General features: G+C 40.7%; 1 protein-coding gene across 4 annotated transcripts in view; it reads left to right on the plus strand.

Moving 5' to 3' along the window:
- KIF2A (kinesin family member 2A) overlaps positions 1-19,684 on the plus strand; it is a 92,690-nt gene extending 73,006 nt beyond the window's left edge. For 2 of the 4 annotated variants that reach the window (XM_048851652.2, XM_048851653.2), the window contains exons 17-21: positions 1,716-1,829; positions 3,245-3,395; positions 4,364-4,465; positions 14,091-14,226; positions 17,919-19,684. In XM_048851652.2, coding sequence (XP_048707609.1) covers positions 1,716-1,829; positions 3,245-3,395; positions 4,364-4,465; positions 14,091-14,226; positions 17,919-18,004 — 589 coding nt within the window. In that variant the 3' untranslated portion in view covers positions 18,005-19,684. The remainder of the gene's footprint in view (positions 1-1,715; positions 1,830-3,244; positions 3,396-4,363; positions 4,466-14,090; positions 14,227-17,918) is intronic. The other 2 variants (XM_048851654.2, XM_048851655.2) reach the window with 1 other exon arrangement.
- Positions 19,685-20,425: the final 741 nt, after the last annotated feature.

Here is a 20,425-nt window from a genome sequence, read left to right on the forward strand (position 1 = left end):
AGTTGTTTACATTTACAGGAGATGCTGTTGCCTGCTTCTTATTTACAATGTCACCTGAAAGTGAGAACAGGCGTTCTAATGACACTTTTGTAGATGGTGTTGCAAAGTATTTGTGCCAGATATGCTAAACATTCATATGCCCCTTCATGCTTCGGCCACCATTCCAGAGGACATGCTTCTGTGCTGCTGATGCTCGTTAAAAAAATAATGAGTTAATGAAATTTGTGACTGAACTCCTTGGGGGAGAACTGTATGTTTTGGGCTCTGTTTTACTTGCATTCTGCCATATCTTTCATGTTATAGCAGCCTCAGATGATGACCCAGCACATGTTCGTTTTAAGAACACTTTCATAGCAGATTTGACAAAATGCAAAGAAGATACCCATGTAAGATTTCTAAAAATAGTTACAGCATTCAACCCAAGGTTTAAGAATCAGAAGTGCCTTCCAAAATCTAAGAGTCCGAGGTGTGGAGCATGCTTTCAGAAGTCTTAAAAGAGCAACACTCAGATGCGGAAGCTGCAGAACCCGAACCACCAAAAAAGAAAATCAACCTTCTGCTGGTGGCATCTGATTCAGATGATGAAAATGAATATGCATCAGTCCACTCTGCTTTGGATAGTTATCGAGCAGAAACCATCATCAGCATGGATGCATGTCCTATGGAATGGTCGTTGAAGATGAAGGGACATATGAATCTTTAGCGCATCTGGCAAGTAAATATCTTGCTACGCCGGCTACAACAGTGCCATGCAAATGCCTGTTCTCGCTTTCAGGTGACATTGTAAACAAGAAGCGGGCAGCATTATCTCCTGCAAATTGTAACCAAGTTTATTTGTCTGAGCGATTGGCTGAAGTAGGACTGAGTGGACTTGGAGGCTCTAAAGTTTTACATTGTTCTATTTTTCAAGGCAGTTATTTTTTTTTGTACATAATTCTACATTTGTAAGCTCAACTTTCATAATAAAGAGATTGCACTACAGTACTTGTATGAGGTGAATTGAAAAATACTATTTCTTTGTTTCTTACAGTGCAAATATTTGTAATAAAAAATAAATATAAAGTGAACACTGTGCACTTGTATTCTGTGTTGTAACTGAAATCAATATATTTGAAAATGTAGAAAACGTCCAAAAATATTTAAAGAAATGGTATTCCATTATTGTTTAACAATGTGATTAATCACAATTATTTTTTTAATCGCTTGACAGCGCTAATCAATTTATAAATGAGTGACTTCCTGCAGATATTATATAAACTGTACACACACTAAATAGTAATGTGTACGCAGTTTACGATACGCATAAAACTGAGTAGTATGCAGTTTGAAGTAATTATAACTGTAGTCGCTTAATGTTTTGAAAGCAGCAATTCCATGGAATATTCATCTCAGGCCAAATTCTGTTCATTATACCAATGTATACCCAGAATAACTCCACTGAAGACAGTGGAATTATTACAAATTTACACTGCTGTAAATTAGCAGAATTTGGCCAGTTGAATTTTCTTAGGAACATGCTTGAAACTCAAATTTGAGGAAGGCCTAAATATCTCACCACTGTCTCGAAACATGTTTTATCTTAAAAACAAACTGCTTCATTTGTTTCATTCTTTTCAAAACTATAAAGGAGAACGCTAAATGAAAAGTTGTCATTTTAATTAATGTCTTTACAAGAACACTTTCTTTTAATATGCTGCTGTATCTTGCTGCTGCAGAGTAAAGGAATTTGGAATTAGTCCTTCGGACATTCCCTTCTCACAGAGTAGTGGCAGTCGCTCTGATCTCTCTCCTTCCTATGAATACGACGACTTTTCTCCTTCGATCACCAGGTCTACTTCATTCTATACATGGAATCTTTATTTTAAGTTTTTCTGTTTAACTGTATAATTTTACAGACCCAAACCTTCATTTATTCCCTTGCCTTGAGTCATCATATACTTTGTTTTCGTCCTGTTTGACAGGTGATGGTACTGCATGGTCTGCAATCATCTTTCCAATTTTTGTTCATTTTTCTTAAACATTTGAATATTTCATATTCAGGCTTGCTTTTCCCTTCATACATAAAAACGGTGATGTCACCTTTGTAGATTTAATGGATTGATTCTCATAAGTCTGTTTAGAGTAATTCTAACTCTGTGAATTTTACTATCTGATAAAAAATAAAAGGAATTGTAATACCTTCGTTATTTTCATTAGTGTAGTGAATCCTACATATACGTGTGGGGGTTTTTGGTGGTGGTGTGTTTTGTTTTTGTTTTTTATTCCGTATTAGCAAGTTGTTAAGGTTAGTTATTACTGAAGGATATTTGTCTAACCTTTTTGGTTTATTTGCAAATTTGGATTCAATTAGTTCATAAACTTTTTTTTAAAGTGACAGGTTTCAGAGTAGCAGCCATGTTAGTCTGTATTCGCAAAAAGAACAGGAGTACTTGTGGCACCTTAGAGACTAACATTTGTTTGAGCATAAGCTTTCGTGAGCTACAGCATCCGATGAAGTGAGCTGTAGCTCACGAAAGCTTATGCTCAAATAAATTTGTTAGTTTCTAAGGTGCCACAAGTACTCCTTTTTTTTTTTTAAAGTGGACATCCTTGCTTGAAAGGATGATGTCAGCTGCTATTTTGTAAAGTTCAAGTTTTCTAAGAATCTCAAAGTTGAAATTGGTTTTAATTAATGATCTGTCCATTCTTTGTGGACACTAGATTGTTTGTTTGTTTACTGGCGGTGATTTGTTTTTTAAAGTCAAAAAGTGCTAAATCATTTATTAACCAAAAAGATGCACACAAAGATAAAGAAATATATTGGCCAGTTTTTGGTGTACAATCTGTGAAGCTATATTTACACTAATGATTACAACTATTATTGACTTGTTATACAGTTCTTTAATGTTTATGGTTAGGGTTGTTTTTTCCCTTCTTGTACCCGTTTATTACAAAGACAGTCTTGCATTCACTATCTTTAAATCTAAACTGAATGTTTTTCTAATGGATATGTTCTAACTCAACCACAAGTTATTGGTGTTGATGAAATTCTGTGTCCTGTGTTTATATAGAAGGGTAGACTAGATGATCACAATGGTCCTTTTTTTGGCCTTAAAATCACATTAAATTTGTGAAGTTGACATCACCTTTATTAAATGAATTAAATTGCATCTGAATCCGTAAGGCTTTAATTTACTTTAGCTATTTTAAATAGAGCGTCATTTATTTTAAAATAAAATCTTTTTTTTTTTTTTTATGATTGTAGGGTGAAGGAACTGACGGTTGATCCTAGTGCGGCAGGAGATATCCGTCCAATTATACACCATGCTCCAAATCAAATTGATGATTTAGAGACACAGTGGGGTGTAGGGAGCTCACCTCAGAGAGATGATCTTAAACTTCTTTGTGAACAAAATGTGAGTAGCTTTCATCATTTTAGGCGTGTGTATATATAATATTGTCTTTGAATTCAACAGTAGATCATATCCTGAGTAACATATGTTTATAAGGCTACTAGCTACTTGGTTGAGTATAGTTAGCCTCTGGACTCTTTCAGATTGTCATTAACATTAAAGTTAATGTTAATGCTAAAAATGTGTTTTTTGGGGGTTTGCTTAGTTTTAGATTCGTTCTGTTTTCCTTGCTGTTAAGGACACTTCAGTAGCGCTGCCTGTTTGTTTTGGAAGTTGCTGCTCTTTCTCTGGATAGTTTTTCCTAGCATGCCTTCATCCCATATTAGGCAACTGGCAGCATTCTGTAAAGCCCTTTCTTTCCATTATTAAGAACATAAGAATGGCCATACTGGGTCCGACCAAAGGTCCATCCAGCCCAGTATCTTGTCTACCGACAGTGGCCAACGCCAGGTGCCCCAGAGGGAGTGAACCTAACAGGTAATGATCAAGTGATCTCTCTCCTGCCATCCATCTCCACCCTCTGACAAACAGAGGCTAGGGACACCATTTCTTACCCATCCTGGCTAATAGCCATTAATGGACTTAACCTCCATGAATTTATCCCATTCTCTTTTAAACCCTGTTATAGTCCTAGCCTTCACAACCAGAGCATAGAGAATACTTTAGAATACTTCAGAATGATTCTGAGAGCTTGTCTGTACTTTGAAACTTGCAGACATAACATAGCTATTCCAGAATAATTATTCCAGAATAAGTATAATGATCATTATTACAGTATAAAATGCCATGTGGATGGTCTTATTCCAGAATAGATTTATTCAGGCATAAGCTTTTGTGGGTAAAATACCCACTTCTTCAGATGCTCTATATATTTCCCTTTCTTATCTTGGGATAGGATGAAACACCTATTTAATTTATTAGTTTTAAAGCAAAATTCATCAAAGAATAATAAACTTTATTATTTTTTTAAGGAGGAAGAAGTTTCTCCACAGTTGTTTACTTTCCATGAAGCTGTGTCACAAATGGTAGAAATGGAAGAGCAAGTAGTAGAAGACCACAGGGCTGTCTTCCAGGTAAAATATTGATCACTGCATTGTATTAATCAAATAGCTCACACTGGCCAGAGAGAAGTTCTAACTCTTTGGACATAAGATGTCATGTGGTATACTAGTGCAGTCAGACCTTCACAGATTTCTAAACACAATTCTTAAGGGCAAGGCCATTGTGGCAAGATACAGAGTCAGAATCATATATAATACACCCTGTCCCCCAACCACCAGCTCCTTTGTCACAGTGACAAAGGAGAAGCATACTGCTATATTGTCTGTGGAAACCCAGTGTAACTTCTGTTGTTTTCTTTTCAGAAGCTGATAGTCTTCAAGAAGTCATGTTACCATAGAGCATTTACTGTTCTTTTTTTTTAATATTGAATTAATCCTTCTGCTTTGGTTCCTTTCTGGTTTTGGCCATGCCTTCCAGTGTTAGTGGCTGCATGTTTTGGGGATGAAGCTTATTTGGCACTAACCCCACAATCTGAGCTTGAAATTTGACTGACTAATCAAAAGACTATATGTACAAACCAAGGCTGATTATAGACAATGACACCCCCACCAGCGTCCACGACCAACTAATTCAGAGGCTAGTTTCATCAGACAGACCTGCCTCTAGCTGCATGACTAGTTATTTTATGTGGGAGCTAGGTAGGTTGGTTCTTTCGCCACAAGCCACTCCATTTAGAAGAATACCACCAAGCACATGGGGTCCTGATTGTGACTAGGGCTCATAGGCACTACTGAAATACAAATAATGAGTAGTAATAATAAAGTGCCAGCTCTCAAGGCCTCTAGATCAGGTAAAAAGAAAAGGAGTACTTGTGGCACCTTAGAGACTAACCAATTTATTTGAGCATAAGCTTTTGTGAGCTACAGCTCACTTCATCGGATGCATCCGATGAAGTGAGCTGTAGCTCACGAAAGCTTATGCTCAAATAAATTGGTTAGTCTCTAAGGTGCCACAAGTACTCCTTTTCTTTTTGCGAATACAGACTAACACGGCTGTTACTCTGAAATAGATCAGGTAAGGAGAAGTCTTGAGGCAGGCTTGAAACCTGCTCCTAAAGAAATGGTCCTGGTTATGCTGAGCAAAATATTGACCATCTATCTGCTTTTTCTGGGTTGTGGTTTGCCAAGGATTCCTGCCTTCAGTTGTTCAGAGGAAAGATGGTACTGCATTTTGTGGACAACCTTTAACTATGACGGAGTTGATTTGCATCATTTACGTTGCTTAGTTGCAGAAATTGCACTTCCCACACTTACATTCTTTCCTAGTTTTTGCTGATCCAGGCACTTTTCCTATGAATGGATGGTTTTTTGTTTTGGTTTTTTTTAGGTTTGTTTTGTTTGTTTTTGTTTTGTTTTGTTTGTTTTTGTTGAGATTTTTTTTTATGTTGTATATTGGGTATATTTTGTCTTATGAATGTACATTGTAACAAGCTAACCCTGATTTTCTTGCTACCAAAAATCCCCCTAAAAACATTGTGTTTTGTTTAAAGAATGTTGCCAGCTTTATGTTGGATAGTGCTCAGTGTAGTAATCTTGTGGGGGAAAAGAGTATTTAGAAGTTCCCTATTAGAATATTCCTTTGCAGATTGTGTCTGATTAGAATAATCCTCGTGGCGATTGAAAGGTAAAATATTTTTAAAAAGCTTTAAGGTATATTTTTGTTAAGATTCTTAATAGTAGGTTTTAGAAGAGATATGGAAATGTATTTATTTTGATTTGCCCAAACAAATTAAACAAGCGCCTATTCTGCGCTGTGAGGGCCTTTTATAAATTTACTTTAAAAACACAGCAGATACAAATAACTTCACCTTGGGCCCAAAACAATAGACTGCACGAAAATTTTCAAAAGTGTCCCATTTTCAAATGTGAAGTAGTCAGCTAGGAGCATAACTCTCATTGAAAGCCACTGGGACTTAGGAGACTAATTGCATGAGTCATTTCTGAAAATGGAACTTAGTCTCCTAAGTCACTTAGCACTTTTGAAAATTGTACCTCTTGTCTAGCTCCTTCCTCCCCGAAAGCCTGAGGTAGATGGGTTTTGTAGTGTGCCCTGATGATTGAACAGTTTGGGCTACTGAGGGTTGGACTAGGGGACAGGGAAAGAATTCATTCCAGTGTTGTGGGTCCATCCTCCAGAACCCCCTGTCAGCATTCTCTTTTAGACTGAAATGTTTTCAGCTGGAGTGCTTCTCCTGATCATAGCTGAAGCAGGATCTCATTGGGAGAGGGGTAGTCTCCAGAGTAGACCAGTTTAAGCCAGTGAACCCCATTGTCCCCATAGGACAGCTTTGCACTTCCAGAGTATTTGAAAGCTGCCCTAAAGCTGGCTTAGCCAGCCCCTAAAAGTCTCCCTCAGTGTAGGGTGGCGGTTCTCAAACTGTGGGTCGGGACCCCAAAGTGGGTTGGGTCGCCAGGGCTGGTTTAGACTTGCTGGGGAGCTGAAGCCTGAGCCCCACCACCCAGGGCCAAAGCTGAAGCCTGAGGACTTTAGTCCTGGGTGGCAGGACTCATAAGAACATAAAAGCGTCCATACTGGGTCAGACCAAAGGTCCATCTAGCCCAGTATCCTGTCTTCCAACAGTGGCCAATTCCAGATGCCCTAGAGGGAATGAACAGAACAGGTAATCATCCCCTGTTGCCCATTCTCAGCTTCTGGCAAACAGAGGCTAGGGACACCATCCCTGCCCATTCTGGCTAATACCTATTGATGGACCTATTCTCCATGAATTTATCTAGTTCTTTTTTGAACTATGTTGTAGTCTTGGCCTTCACAACATCCTCTGGCAAGGAGCTCCACAGGTTGACTGTGCATTGCGTGAAAAAATACTTCCTTTTGTTTGTTTTAAACCTGCTGCCTGTTAACTTCATTTGGTGACCCCTAGTTCTTGTGTTATGAGAAGGAGTAAATAGCACTTCCTTATTTACTTTCTCTACACCAGTCATGATTTTACAGACCTCAATCATATCCCCCCTTAGTCATCTCTTTTCCAGTCTGAAAAGTCCGAGTTTTATTAATCTCTCCTCACACAGAAGCCGTTCCATACCCCTAATAATTTTTGTTGTCCTTTTCTGAACCTTTTCCAATTCCAATATATCTTTTTTTGAGATGGGGCGACCACATCTGCGTGCAGTATTCAGGATGTGGGCGTACCATGGATTTATATAGAGGCAATATGATATTTTCTGTCTTATTATCTATCCTTTTCTGAATGACAGGTTTCAGAGTAACAGCCATGTTAGTCTGTATTCGCAAAAAGAAAAGGAGTACTTGTGGCACCTTAGAGACTAACCAATTTATTTGAGCATGAGCTTTCGTGAGCTACAGCTCACTTCATCGGATGCATACCGTGGAAACTGCAGCAAACATTATATACACACAGAGATCATGAAACAATACCTCCTCCCACCCCACTGTCCTGCTGGTAATAGCTTATCTAAAGTGATCATCAAGTTGGGCCATTTCCAGCACAAATCCAGGTTTTCTCACCCCCCCACCCCCATACACACACAAACTCACTCTCCTGCTGGTAGTAGCTCATCCAAAGTGACCACTCTCCCTACAATGTGCATGGTAATCAAGGTGGGCCATTTCCAGCACAAATCCAGGCTTTCTTATAGCGCAAGTAGGACACCATCCTGGCCACTATGGATGTAGAAGCCCTCTACACCAACATTCCACACAAAGATGGACTACAAGCCGTCAAGCACACTATCCCCGATAATGTCACGGCTAACCTGGTGGCTGAACTTTGTGACTTTGTCCTTACCCATAACTATTTTACATTTGGGGACAATGTATACCTTCAGATCAGCAGCACTGCTATGGGTACCCGCATGGCCCCACAGTATGCCAACATTTTTATGGCTGATTTAGAACAACGCTTCCTCAGCTCTCGTCCCCTAAAGCCCCTACTCTACTTGCGCTATATTGATGACATCTTCATCATCTGGACCCATGGAAAAGAAGCCCTTGAGGAATTCCACCATGATTTCAACAACTTCCATCCCACCATCAACCTCAGCCTGGTCCAGTCCACACAAGAGATCCACTTCCTGGACACTACAGTGCTAATAAACAATGGTCACATAAACACCACCCTATACCGGAAACCTACTGACTGCTATTCCTACCTACACGCCTCCAGCTTTCACCCTGACCACACCACACGATCCATCGTCTACAGCCAAGCTCTGCGATACAACCGCATTTGCTCCAACCCCTCAGACAGAGACAAACACCTACAAGATCTCTGTCAAGCTTTCTTACAACTACAATACCCACCTGCGGAAGTGAAGAAACAGATTGATAGAGCTAGAAGAGTTCCCAGAAGTCACCTACTACAGGACAGGCCTAACAAAGAAAATAACAGAACGCCACTAGCCGTCACCTTCAGCCCCCAACTAAAACCCCTCCAACGCATTATTAAGGATCTACAACCTATCCTGAAGGATGGCCCAACACTCTCACAAATCTTGGGAGACAGGCCAGTCCTTGCATACAGACAGCCCCGCAACCTGAAGCAAATACTCACCAACAACCACATACCACACAACAGAACCACTAACCCAGGAACTTATCCTTGCAACAAAGCCCGTTGCCAACTGTGCCCACATATCTATTCAGGGGACACCATCACAGGGCCTAATAACATCAGCCACACTATCAGAGGCTCGTTCACCTGCACATCCACCAATGTGATATATGCCATCATGTGCCAGCAATGCCCCTCTGCCATGTACATTGGTCAAACTGGACAGTCTCTACGTAAAAGAATAAATGGACACAAATCAGATGTCAAGAATTATAACATTCATAAACCAGTCGGAGAACACTTCAATCTCTCTGGTCACGCAATCACAGACATGAAGGTCGCTATCTTACAACAAAAAAACTTCAAATCCAGACTCCAGCGAGAAACTGCTGAATTGGAATTCATTTGCAAATTGGATACTATTAATTTAGGCTTAAATAGAGACTGGGAGTGGCTAAGTCATTATGCAAGGTAGCCTATTTCCCCTTGTTTTTTCCTCCCCCCCCCCCCCCAGACGTTCTGGTTAAACTTAGATTTAAACTTGGAGAGTGGTCAGTTTGGATGAGCTATTGCCAGCAGGAGAGTGAGTGTGTGTGTGTCCCCGGGAAAGCGGGAGGGGGGGGGTGTGAGAGAGCCTGGATTTGTGCTGGAAATGGCCCACCTTGATTGCCATGCACATTGTAGGGAGAATGGTCACTTTGGATGAGCTGTTACCAGCAGGAGAGTGAGTTTGTGTGTGTATGGGGGTGGGGGGGGTGAGAAAACCTGGATTTGTGCTGGAAATGGCCCACCTTGATGATCACTTTAGATAAGCTATTACCAGCAGGACAGTGGGGTGGGAGGAGGTATTGTTTCATGATCTCTGTGTGTATATAATGTCTGCTGCAGTTTCCACGGTATGCATCCGATGAAGTGAGCTGTAGCTCACGAAAGCTCATGCTCAAATAAATTGGTTAGTCTCTAAGGTGCCACAAGTACTCCTTTCCTTTTTCTGAATGATGCCCAACATTCTGTTTGCTTTTTTGGCTGCTGCTGCACATTGAGTGGCTATTTTCAGAGAAGGGGAGGGATAGCTCAGTGCTTTGAGCATTGGCCTGCTAAACCCAGGGTTGTGAGTTCAATCCTTGAGGGAGCCATTTAGGGATCTGGGGCAAAAGCTGGGGATTGGTCCTGCTTTGAGCAGGGGGTTGGACCCTGGGGTCCCTTCCAACCCTGATATTCTATGATTCTATGACTCCAAGATCTCTTTCTTGAGTGGTAACAACTAATTTAGACCCCATCATTTCATATGTATAGTTGGGATTATGTTTTCCAATGTGTATTACTTTGCATTTATCAACTTTGAATTTCATCTGCCATTTTGTTATCCAGTTGCCCAGTTTGTGAGATACAAAACTGCTCAAGATAGTTATCTTTGGATCATCTGCAGAGGACCTAGATCTAGGGTGACCATACTTCTCTAAACTGAAACTGGCATTGTTGCTCGTCACCCGTGCCCCCGCAAATGTTTTTCCGCACCCCCAGTGAGCCAAGTAGCAGAGATGGGGGCAGAGGGAAGAGAAATGGATACGGAAGTCAGGCTTACTGGCCTGTAATTGCCAGGATCACCTCTGGAGCCCTTTTCAAAAATTGGCGTCTCATTAGCTACCCTCCAGTCATTGGGTACAGAAGCTTATTTAAATGATAGGTTACAGACTACAATTAGTAGTTCTAAAATTTCACATTTGAGTTCCTTCAGAACTCTTGGGTGAATACCATCTGGTCCTGGTGACTTATTACTGTTTAGTTTATCAATTTGTTCCAAAACATCTTCTAATAACACCTCAATCTGGGACAGTTCCGCAGATTGCCACCTAAAAAGAATGGCTCAGGTTTGGGAATCTCCCTCACATCCTCAGTCGTGAAGACGATGCAAACAGTTCATTTAGTTTCTCTGCAATGGCCTTATTGTCCTTGAGTGCTCCTTTAGCATTTCGATCATCCAGTGGCCCTACTGGTTGTTTAGCAGGCTTCCTGCTTCTGATGCACTTCACATTTTTTGGTATTACTTTTTGAGTTTTTGGCTAGCTGTTCTTCAAATTATTTTTGGCCTTCGTAATTATATTTTTATACTTCATTTGCCAGAGTTTATGCTCCTTTCTGTTTTCCTCTCTAGGATTTAACTTCCACTTTTTAGAGGATGTCTTTTTGCCTCTCATTGCTTCTTTTACTTTGTTGGCTAGCCATGGTGGCACTTTCTGGTTCTCTTACTATGTTTTTAATTTACGGTATACGTTTAAGTTGAGCCTCAGTTATGGTGTCTTTAAAAAGTTTCCATGCAGCTTGCAGGGATTTAACTTTTTGCGCGGTATCTTTTAATTTCTGTGTCACTAACTTCCTCATTTTTATGTAGTGCCCATTTCTGAAATTAAATGCTACAGTGTTGGGCTGCTGTGGTATTTTCCCCGCCACAGGGACGTTAAATTTAATAAACAGGGATGGTCACTATTACCAAGCAGTCCAGCTATATTCACCTCTTGGACCAGATCCTGTGCTCGACTTCGGACTAAATCAAGAATTGCCTCTCCTCTTGTGGGTTCCAGGATTAGCTGCTCCAAGAAGCAGTCATTTACAGTGTCAAGAAACTTTATCTCTGCATCCCGTCCTGAGGTGACATGTACCCAGTCAGTATGGGAATAGCTGAAATCCACCATTATTATTGAGTTTTTTATTTTTATAGCCTCTCTAATATCCCTGAGCATTTCACAGTCACTATCACCATCCTGGTCAGGTGGTCGGTAATATATCCCTACTTCTATATTCTTATTATTAGAGCATGAAATTACTATCCATAAAGATTCTGTGGCACAGTTTGGTTCATTTTAGATTTTTACTTCATTTGATTCTACGCTTTCTTTCACATGTAGTGCCACTCCCTCACCAGCATGACCTGTTCTGTCCTTCCAGTATATTTTGTACCCTGGTATTACTGTGTCCCATTGATCATCCTCATTCCACCAAGTTTCTGTGATGCCTAGTATATCAATATCCTCATTTAATACGAGGCACTCTAGTTCACTCATTTTATTATTTAGACTTCTAGCATTGGTATATAAGCACTTTAAAAACTTGTCACTTTTAGCCGTCTGCCATTACATGATATAATTGAATGGGACTTTTTTTCATTTGACTGTTTCTTATCAGATCCTACCTGTATTTTATCATCTTCCATCCTCTCCTTCTTTCTAGGACATAGAATCTCCATTAATAGATCCTCCCCTAAGCGATGTCTCTTTCCAAACCATGTGCTCCTCTTCACCTGTCGGCTTTCCCCCAGCCCTTAGTTTAAAAACTGCTCAATGACCTTTTTAATTTCAAGTGCCAGCAGTCTGGTTCCATTTTGGTTTAGGTGGAGCCCATTCTTCCTGTATAGGCTCCCCCTTTCCCAAAAGTTTCCCCAGTTCCTAATAAATCTAAACCCCTCGTCCCTACACCATCATCTCATCAACGCATGAAGACCCTGCAGTTCTGCCTGTCTAACTGGCCCTGCATGTGGAACTGGAAGCATTTCAGAGAATGCTACCATGGAGATCCTGGACTTGAGTCTCTTACCTAAGAGCCTAAATTTGGCCTCCAGGACCTCTTTTCTATCTTTCTCTATGTCATTAGTACCTACATGTACTATGACCACTGGCTCCTCCCCAGCACTACACGTAAGTCTATCTAGATGTCTCGAGAGATCCACAACCTTTGCACCAGGCAGGGAAGTCACCATGCAGTTCTCCTTATCATTGCAAACCCAGCTGTCTGTTTCTAATGATCAAATCACACATTACTAATATCTGTCTCTTCCTAATAACTGGAGTTCCCTCCCCCAGAGAGGTATCCTCAGTGTGAGAGGATACCACACCATCATCTGGAAGGGGAGGGTCCCAACTATGGGATCGATTCCCTCTGCTCCAGTTGGATGTTCTCCTTCACTGAGACTTTCATCCTCCTCAACAGCACAGAGGCTGTCAGACTGGGGATAGGGCCATTCTACTGTGTCCCAGAAAGTGTCATACGTGTACCTCTCTGTCTCCCTGAGCTCCTCCAGTTCAGCTACTCTGGTTTCCAGAGCCTGTACATGGTCTCTGAGGGCCAGGAGCGCCTTTCACTGAATGCACACATATACCACCTACCCATAGGGAAGATAATCACACATGCTGCATTGGGTGCAATGAACTGGGTAGCCCCAACTCCATTGCTGGACTTCTGCCTGCAGTATCTTTTTACTCCTGAAGCTTGTTCCCTGGTTGATGTTTCATTTTTATTGGGGGGTGTTTTTGACTCTAAGTTTAAAGAATGTTACGTTTATCTAGCCCAGCCCCCCCACGCTTCCCTTCTAAACTTCCTCGCAAAACTCCCGTTAGCTGCTCCTGTTTGCTGTCTCCCTTGGTAACTCAAGTTACAGGCCCCCTGCCTGCGGCTGAAGCTCTTGGGCTTCGGCTTTGCCTGCCTGCCCAAGGTGTTGGGACTCGGGTGCGCTCAGGCTTCGGTCCCCCCTCCTGGGGTTGTGTAGTAATTTTTGTTGTCAGAAGGGGGTCGTGGTGCAATGAAGTTTGAGAACCCCGGATGTAGGGGAATAGAGCTGTTGCAGTGGCTCCTATGGCACAAGCCCCTCCCACAAAGCTTGCGTGTCCTCCTTCTCAGGGTGCCAGAATGGTCCCTTGGAGTTGTGGGCAACCAGCATGTACTTGCATTACCAGTCTCGCTCAGTGCATGGTGTCCTTCTATCAGGACTACAAAGGTGGCATAAAGCAGAGATTTTTTCCCCCCTGTCTGCGGCTATGCTGAGTGCTCCAGACTGTAGCAGAGAACTGGGGCTACTATCTTTGGCCGTTCCTGACACAGTCATTGGAATGAAGGAAGCATGTATAAAACATTAGAAACCTAGTTTTGCTACATAGAACAGAAAAATTCAGATACTGAAGTAAATTCGTGTTACAGTTCATGAAATTGTTTATCTAGTAAAAGGGTATAACTAGCTTTGGGAAAACAGAAAGACTTTGTGAATTGAACTGTCTGCCTTCAAACCTGTCTCGTGGCTAATGCATTCAGCTGTTGTGCATCTCTTGTCTTTTCAGGAATCTATTCGATGGTTGGAAGATGAAAAAGCTCTTCTAGAGATGACTGAAGAAGTAGATTATGATGTGGATTCTTATGCTACACAACTTGAAGCAATCCTAGAACAAAAAATTGACATTCTGACTGAACTCCGAGGTAAGGCTGTGTTTTTTGTCCATTTATGGGTCTACCAGATTAACAGCTGTGAAAATCGCATCACGGACAGTGGAATCTGGTCTCTCCCATGAAATGTGGCCTCCGGTCACTCAGCTCTGAAGGCAGAGTAGAAAGTGAGAGCTTCTGGCCAGGTGTCCATCTTTGAAGACAGTGTCGCCATCAGCAGCAGCCGAGCAGTAAGGGTGGCAATACTGTGACCCCGTAATAAGCTTGCAACTCTCTGTGATGGGTTGCCCCCCCCTTCAAGATGCCACCTGATGTGCTGAGATACCACTGAGCCCGCTTGTTCTGCCAGCAGGGGCCCCCTTTAACCTGTCTTGCTGAGCCAGGCTCTTAAACCTCCTCTAGCATACATACACACAGGCAGGGCCACACACAGCTGCAGAAAGACACAGACATAGAGTTCTGGGGATTATAAGACTCATCTTAAGGGATTTACCGCAGCACTCAGGTGTCCACCTCCCTTGGAGTGCAGACCCAAAAGTATATTGACTTGTGCTGTAGAGAAATGTATACAACGTAAGCTGATAAATTCACCCCCTCCCTCAATGTGGAGGAAGATATGCACAATTGCATCTCCCCCCCCCCTTTTTGCCCCCAGTTAGAAATTACAGAAACTGGGTTTAATATAAAGAAAACAAAATTTATTAACTCTAGAAGGCAGATTTTAAGTGGTTAAAGGGATAGCAAACAGAACAAAGCAGATTACTGAGCAAATAAAACAAAACACGCAAACTGAGTTTGATTCACTAAAGAAACAGGTTACAAAAAATAATTTCTCACCCTAAATGTTGAATTAGGCAGAATGCAGAGTTTCTGTAGGTCAGAGTTCTAGTTATTTCTTCTTACAGACTGGACCCCTGTCTCAGTCTGGACTCACCCCTGCCTTTCACTTCAGGTAGTCTCTTTTGTCTGTTCAGGTTCTTTCAGCAGTCCTCCTCCTTGGTTAGGCCATGGAGGAGAGTCTGGAATGCCTTGCCTCCCAGCCTTAAATACAGTTTACATAAGGCGGGAAGCCTTTTGTTTCCCAAACTTGACCTTCTCTTCCTGTGAGTGGAAAATTACTAGAAGTCCAAGGTGGTGTTTAGTACCAGGTGGCAGAACCACCTGACCTAGTAGTGTCACAGCTAGTTCCAGGAAGGGGAGAGATTAGAATCTTCAGTCTCGTTGTTTCTTCCTGATGGCCCATCAAATTTGATGGCCTGTTGTCTGGTGGGTATCTTCCAGCTGTAATTGTTACATAGTCCATATTCCTAACTTTAGATACAGAAATGATACATGCATACAAATTGGATAATCACATTCAGTAAATCATAACCTTTCCAATGATATCTTACATGAGCCATCTTGCATGAAGTATATCTCAGTTATGTCACATCCATATCATAAGCATATTTTCATAAAGAATATGGAGTGTAACGTCACACTCTTTTTTTGGGTCGGGTCCCCCAGTTTGAGAAACGCTGCGGAGGAATCATACGTTTTTCATTTGTTGGGCAGGGCATAAATAGCAAATTTCACAAATGTGTTACACATCTGTGAAACTTGCTATGTATGCCATGACCAACCCGTGAAAAATGTGTGATTTCTCTGTGATTTAGATAGACCCTTATTTATGTGTGCATTACTAGCTGTGGGTTCTTATACATCAAAGGGACTAACTAACAATAATGAGCTATAACTGAACATTGTTATGAATTTTCTCTTCCTCCGTCCTACAACCTATATTCAATACAGAGAACACTATAGCTCCATTACACCGGATCAAGGAAGCAAATAATCTGTCTGTACCAGTATAGAGGAAAAATTCTTCACTTTGCCCCCCTGGATCCTGGAAGTATAGAACCCAGGCTCAGTCTTCCAGCTTTTTTCTCTTTGTCTATCTCTCTGTCCTAGTCCATCCAAAACAACAAAGGAAGGAAAGAGTCTCAATGGAATTGTAGGAAAAGGGAAAATAAGGCAGAGAGAAATAAATAGTCTGCCAGTTAATTCTCAACTGCTGCTTTATTTCCCAGCTGCGGAACAGAGGCTGGGGAGACTGCTTCTCTTACATTGTCACCCTTCTAGGTCTTCCCACCAGAGTTTAGCTCTGGGTCCAGTTATGAACAGCTCTTGCTTACCAATATGTCCTCAGCTCAGAAGCCTTCATCTCTGCAGCTTGTTTTCAATCTCTCTTTCAATCACATCAGAATGCAGATTCTTCTCAGTGCCCCTGATTGTCTCTTCAGACTGTATCTAATCTAGAGCCACTGCTCACAGCATGATTGCTCACTCCAGTGAGAGTAAGGAGGGTGAATTGGTTTTGGATATATAGGGTTTCTTTGAAACCATAATGTTGGGAAGTTCCTCTAAAAAATGAAAAAAGTTTTAGATTTTGCACTGCAATCTGAGTATGTCCAGCAGGCCACATGAATGCATTTATTGCATGTGTCCCACGAGTTATATATTTAATGCTCCTGCTCTAACACTGTATGTTGGGTTAAGTGTAACTCAAATAGATCTGTCAAAAGAACGTTATACTTTCCTTGTGCCACCTGTGAGCCCATTAGCTAGAGGATTGCTTCCTCTGAGGAAGACAAGTTGGTAGACGTTGGCCGTGGCTATGGTAAAGCAGCAGTTTGGGCAACTCCACTCTCTTTCAAAATCATTACAGGCTGCCTTTGAAATAAGGTGCTGCAAGCATAGCTATTTAGAATAAACACTTGCCTCTATTCATACTGACTGGTACACTTGCTGTCTATGAATTCTTTGTAGGGTGGGGAAAAAGAGAGGGAAAACAAAATTATTGCCAGTGATTGTTTGTACTTCTCCCATTCCCCCCCTTGGAGAGTATTGGTCATGGTGATGGGTATTCCAACTCTTGTTTATTGCTCAGAGATTTGGGAACTAGTTTCCCTATACTGGTCCCAACTTGACAGTCTGATCTCCTTGTTTCTCGGGAGATGGAGCTGTGTAACTAACTGGATTATTGTGTTGCAGGGTGCAAAAAGGAAGACAGTGACAGAATTACCTGTAGACACTCTTCTCTTCCAGCCCGATTCTCAGTATTCTTTAATTCTCTGGAGTTTTGCAGTGAAATAAATAAATATGGAGGAATTCTCCATTTCTTGTGTAACTGCAGTCACAAAAATCAGTTCCTGTGTTACAGGAAAACAGTGGATTCTGGAAGGCATTGTTTGCATTTAGATGTTTAAATCAGTCATGTCAGTATAAAGAATGGTTTCAAATCCAATTCTAGAGATTTTAAAGTTAGCACTGGAAGTTGCATTAATATGTAGAAACATGTTAGAGATGTAATCCTGCACAGCTCAATTGGAGATTTGGTGCGTATAGGTGTGTATAAATGATAAGGACAGGGAGTGCATGGGAAGCATACTCTGCATTGAATGTGCTACTGTGAAGTTTCGTAGAAACAGGAGTAAAGCCTAAGAGGGGAGCAGGTTGCTAAGAAACTTGTTTATATAGGAATATTACGCTTGAGCTTATGTACTCAAACGTCCATTATCTTCCCTGGCTCCTTGTTGTCTGTAGCCTCTGCTCACATGTATGGAGGAATGCTACAACCTTGTGCTCCTTGCTGGTGAAATACTTGCAACCTCAAGACTTATCTACAAAACACCCACTGAACATGAGCACAGTGGCATTTCTTTCTTTCTTTCTTTTTTTTAAAGATAAAGTGAAATCTTTTCGGGCAGCTCTACAAGAGGAGGAACAGGCCAGTAAACAGATCAATCCGAAGAGACCACGTGCCCTTTGAAATGGGCCTCTGCTGCTAATGGACCCTCCGAACCCTTACTACTGTAACATACAGTTGTTATGAGATTGTGGCTGTAAGAACTCAACTACTTGAAAGCGTAAAAACTTTTGAAGTGTCTGTGGAAATGTCCAGTTTCTCCTTCACCTGAATGACGTTTTCAGTTTTGTGTGAAACACTTCAATGATGTCTCCAGAATGCTTCTAGACCAGACAGCACAGCACAACCATGTAGGGTTCAGAGCTGTGAAGCACTTTGTTTAAAATGTTTCATTTATTCAAATTGTGAATTTTATGTTTTGGAAATCTTTGCCATTTTTTTTAATAATGAAGTAAAACTGTGGACTTTAAACACTTCACTATTTCCTTTTAACTATGTTCAATTTTGTTTCAAAGACCAGCTGTGCAGTTTTAAATTGTGTTTGCATGCATGCACACCTCATCAGTGATTGTACATAACTTCTCTTCTAGAGACAGCTGTGCTAACCTCTTCCCATTCTGTGCCTTGATGAAGGCGACTTGACCCTAAATGTCCTTTCTGAAGCACAGCCTTAATAAATGACATTCCTTATTTGTCAATGTAAGTTACTTTTATTGTGTGTACATCTTTAAAGTGTGAGTGTTTTTTTTTTTTTTTTTGGTGACTAGTTCATTTCACAGGATGTACCATATCATTGAACAGGAACTAAAAGAGCTGTTAGAGTGGCCAAACAGCTGGACATTCCATCCTCGTAGAAATCTGGAATCATGATTTATTTGACTACCATAAAAAATGGTTATATAATGCTAACATTTTCTTTGTAAAGAACAATATAAATTAGTTGATGTATAATAAAAGGTAACATGGAGGAGAGTTGTATGTTAGAATAATACAGATATACAGTATGTGTATAAGTGTGATAAATGCTGTCTAGAATAAAGGTGCAATCTGATCTCTACGTATGGGTAGGAGGACTATAAAAGTTCAGGGATCCAGTGAATAGCATAAACAAAATAACTTTTCACATACTATTAAAAATTTGGCTTCTGATGCATGACAACTTACACGTGCATTAACTGTAGTTTGCAGATAGTTTGTATGGAGTACTACTGTTGCTTTAAAGAAAGTAGCTAATGCATATTTTCCCCTTTGTACAGTGCCAGCAGCTGAAAAGTGGGGTGAAGCTTTATCGTTTGGGATTTGCATAATAGGCTGCACAAACTACATAACGCTATACAAATCCCACAGGTACTTGAAGTCTCACAAATAGCACCATACGTATCCAGCACTTTTTAGGTGGTGGCACTTGAGTTATTTTTGCAAGTCACTGTCCAAAAGAAAATAACCCAACCTTTTATGTAAGAACTTCGTCAAACAACTGTAGCCCTCTCTGAGTTCTCCCTGTTTCCAGGACAGATTCCAGGAGTTAATATCAGCAGACCCTAGGAATGGTTTTAAACTTGGTTTTTGGAACACAATCCCGTTTATGCTGGGACTGAAAGGAAGTAAAGGGAAGGCAATGAAAAGAGAGCTAAATGAGCCAGAGATTCTCAGTATTTAATGTTTGTAACTCCCATAGGAAGGTAGGCTACGGGAGACCCTTGTTGCATCATGGTAAAAAGCTCCTATCTGTAAACATGAAAGCTGAAAAAGCAATGTAGATTTTACACAATGTGTTTAATAAATTAAACAATGAAACATCAATTAGAGATGAGAATTTACTTCTATGTAACTCACATTTGCTTTGGGAAGGAATTTACTTTGTGATCACATCTACTGAAATTAGATGTATATGATTTTTTTTTAAAATCATACTTAAAACGCACATGGTGCTAGAATGGATGTTTTTATTGTAATAACCATCCTGTACAGGCTGGTATTGGGTTTCACTGACTTCAGTCCTTGAAACAGCTATATCAAAAGGTACTGATCTTTCACTGCATTCATCTAAGAATGCAATCCATCAAAAATTAAGAGGAAATTTTATTAGATAACTAAGTAAAACTAGCTAAAGTGTTTCTGTTCATAGTAACTGATGATGCAAGTTAAAAGCATTCCCTGTTAAATCAGAAGCTTTCATTAAAATGATCTGAATTGATAAGTCTAAATCTCACTTTTCCTCGAGGCTTGAGCCATATTATGTAGAGGATTTATATACAAGAAGTCAAGATAACATGGGTGGCGTTCCTTTAGCAAGTCACAGCCTTTCTTTTTTCACAGTAGTAGCCGTGTTAGTCTGTATCAGCAAAAACAACGAGGAGTCCTTGTGGCCCATTTCAAACAGTTGACAAGAAGGTGTGAGTAACAGTATGGGGAAATTAGTTTCTGTAATGACTCATTACCATGACAAAAGTCATTTTTCCTCCCTTGGTATTCTACTGTTAATTGAATTGTCTCGTTAGACTGACCCCCAACTTGATAAGGCTACTCCCATCTTTGTGTGTA

This window comes from Caretta caretta, chromosome 5, assembly GCF_965140235.1.
Source record: "Caretta caretta isolate rCarCar2 chromosome 5, rCarCar1.hap1, whole genome shotgun sequence".
NCBI classification, from domain to species: domain Eukaryota; kingdom Metazoa; phylum Chordata; order Testudines; family Cheloniidae; genus Caretta; species Caretta caretta.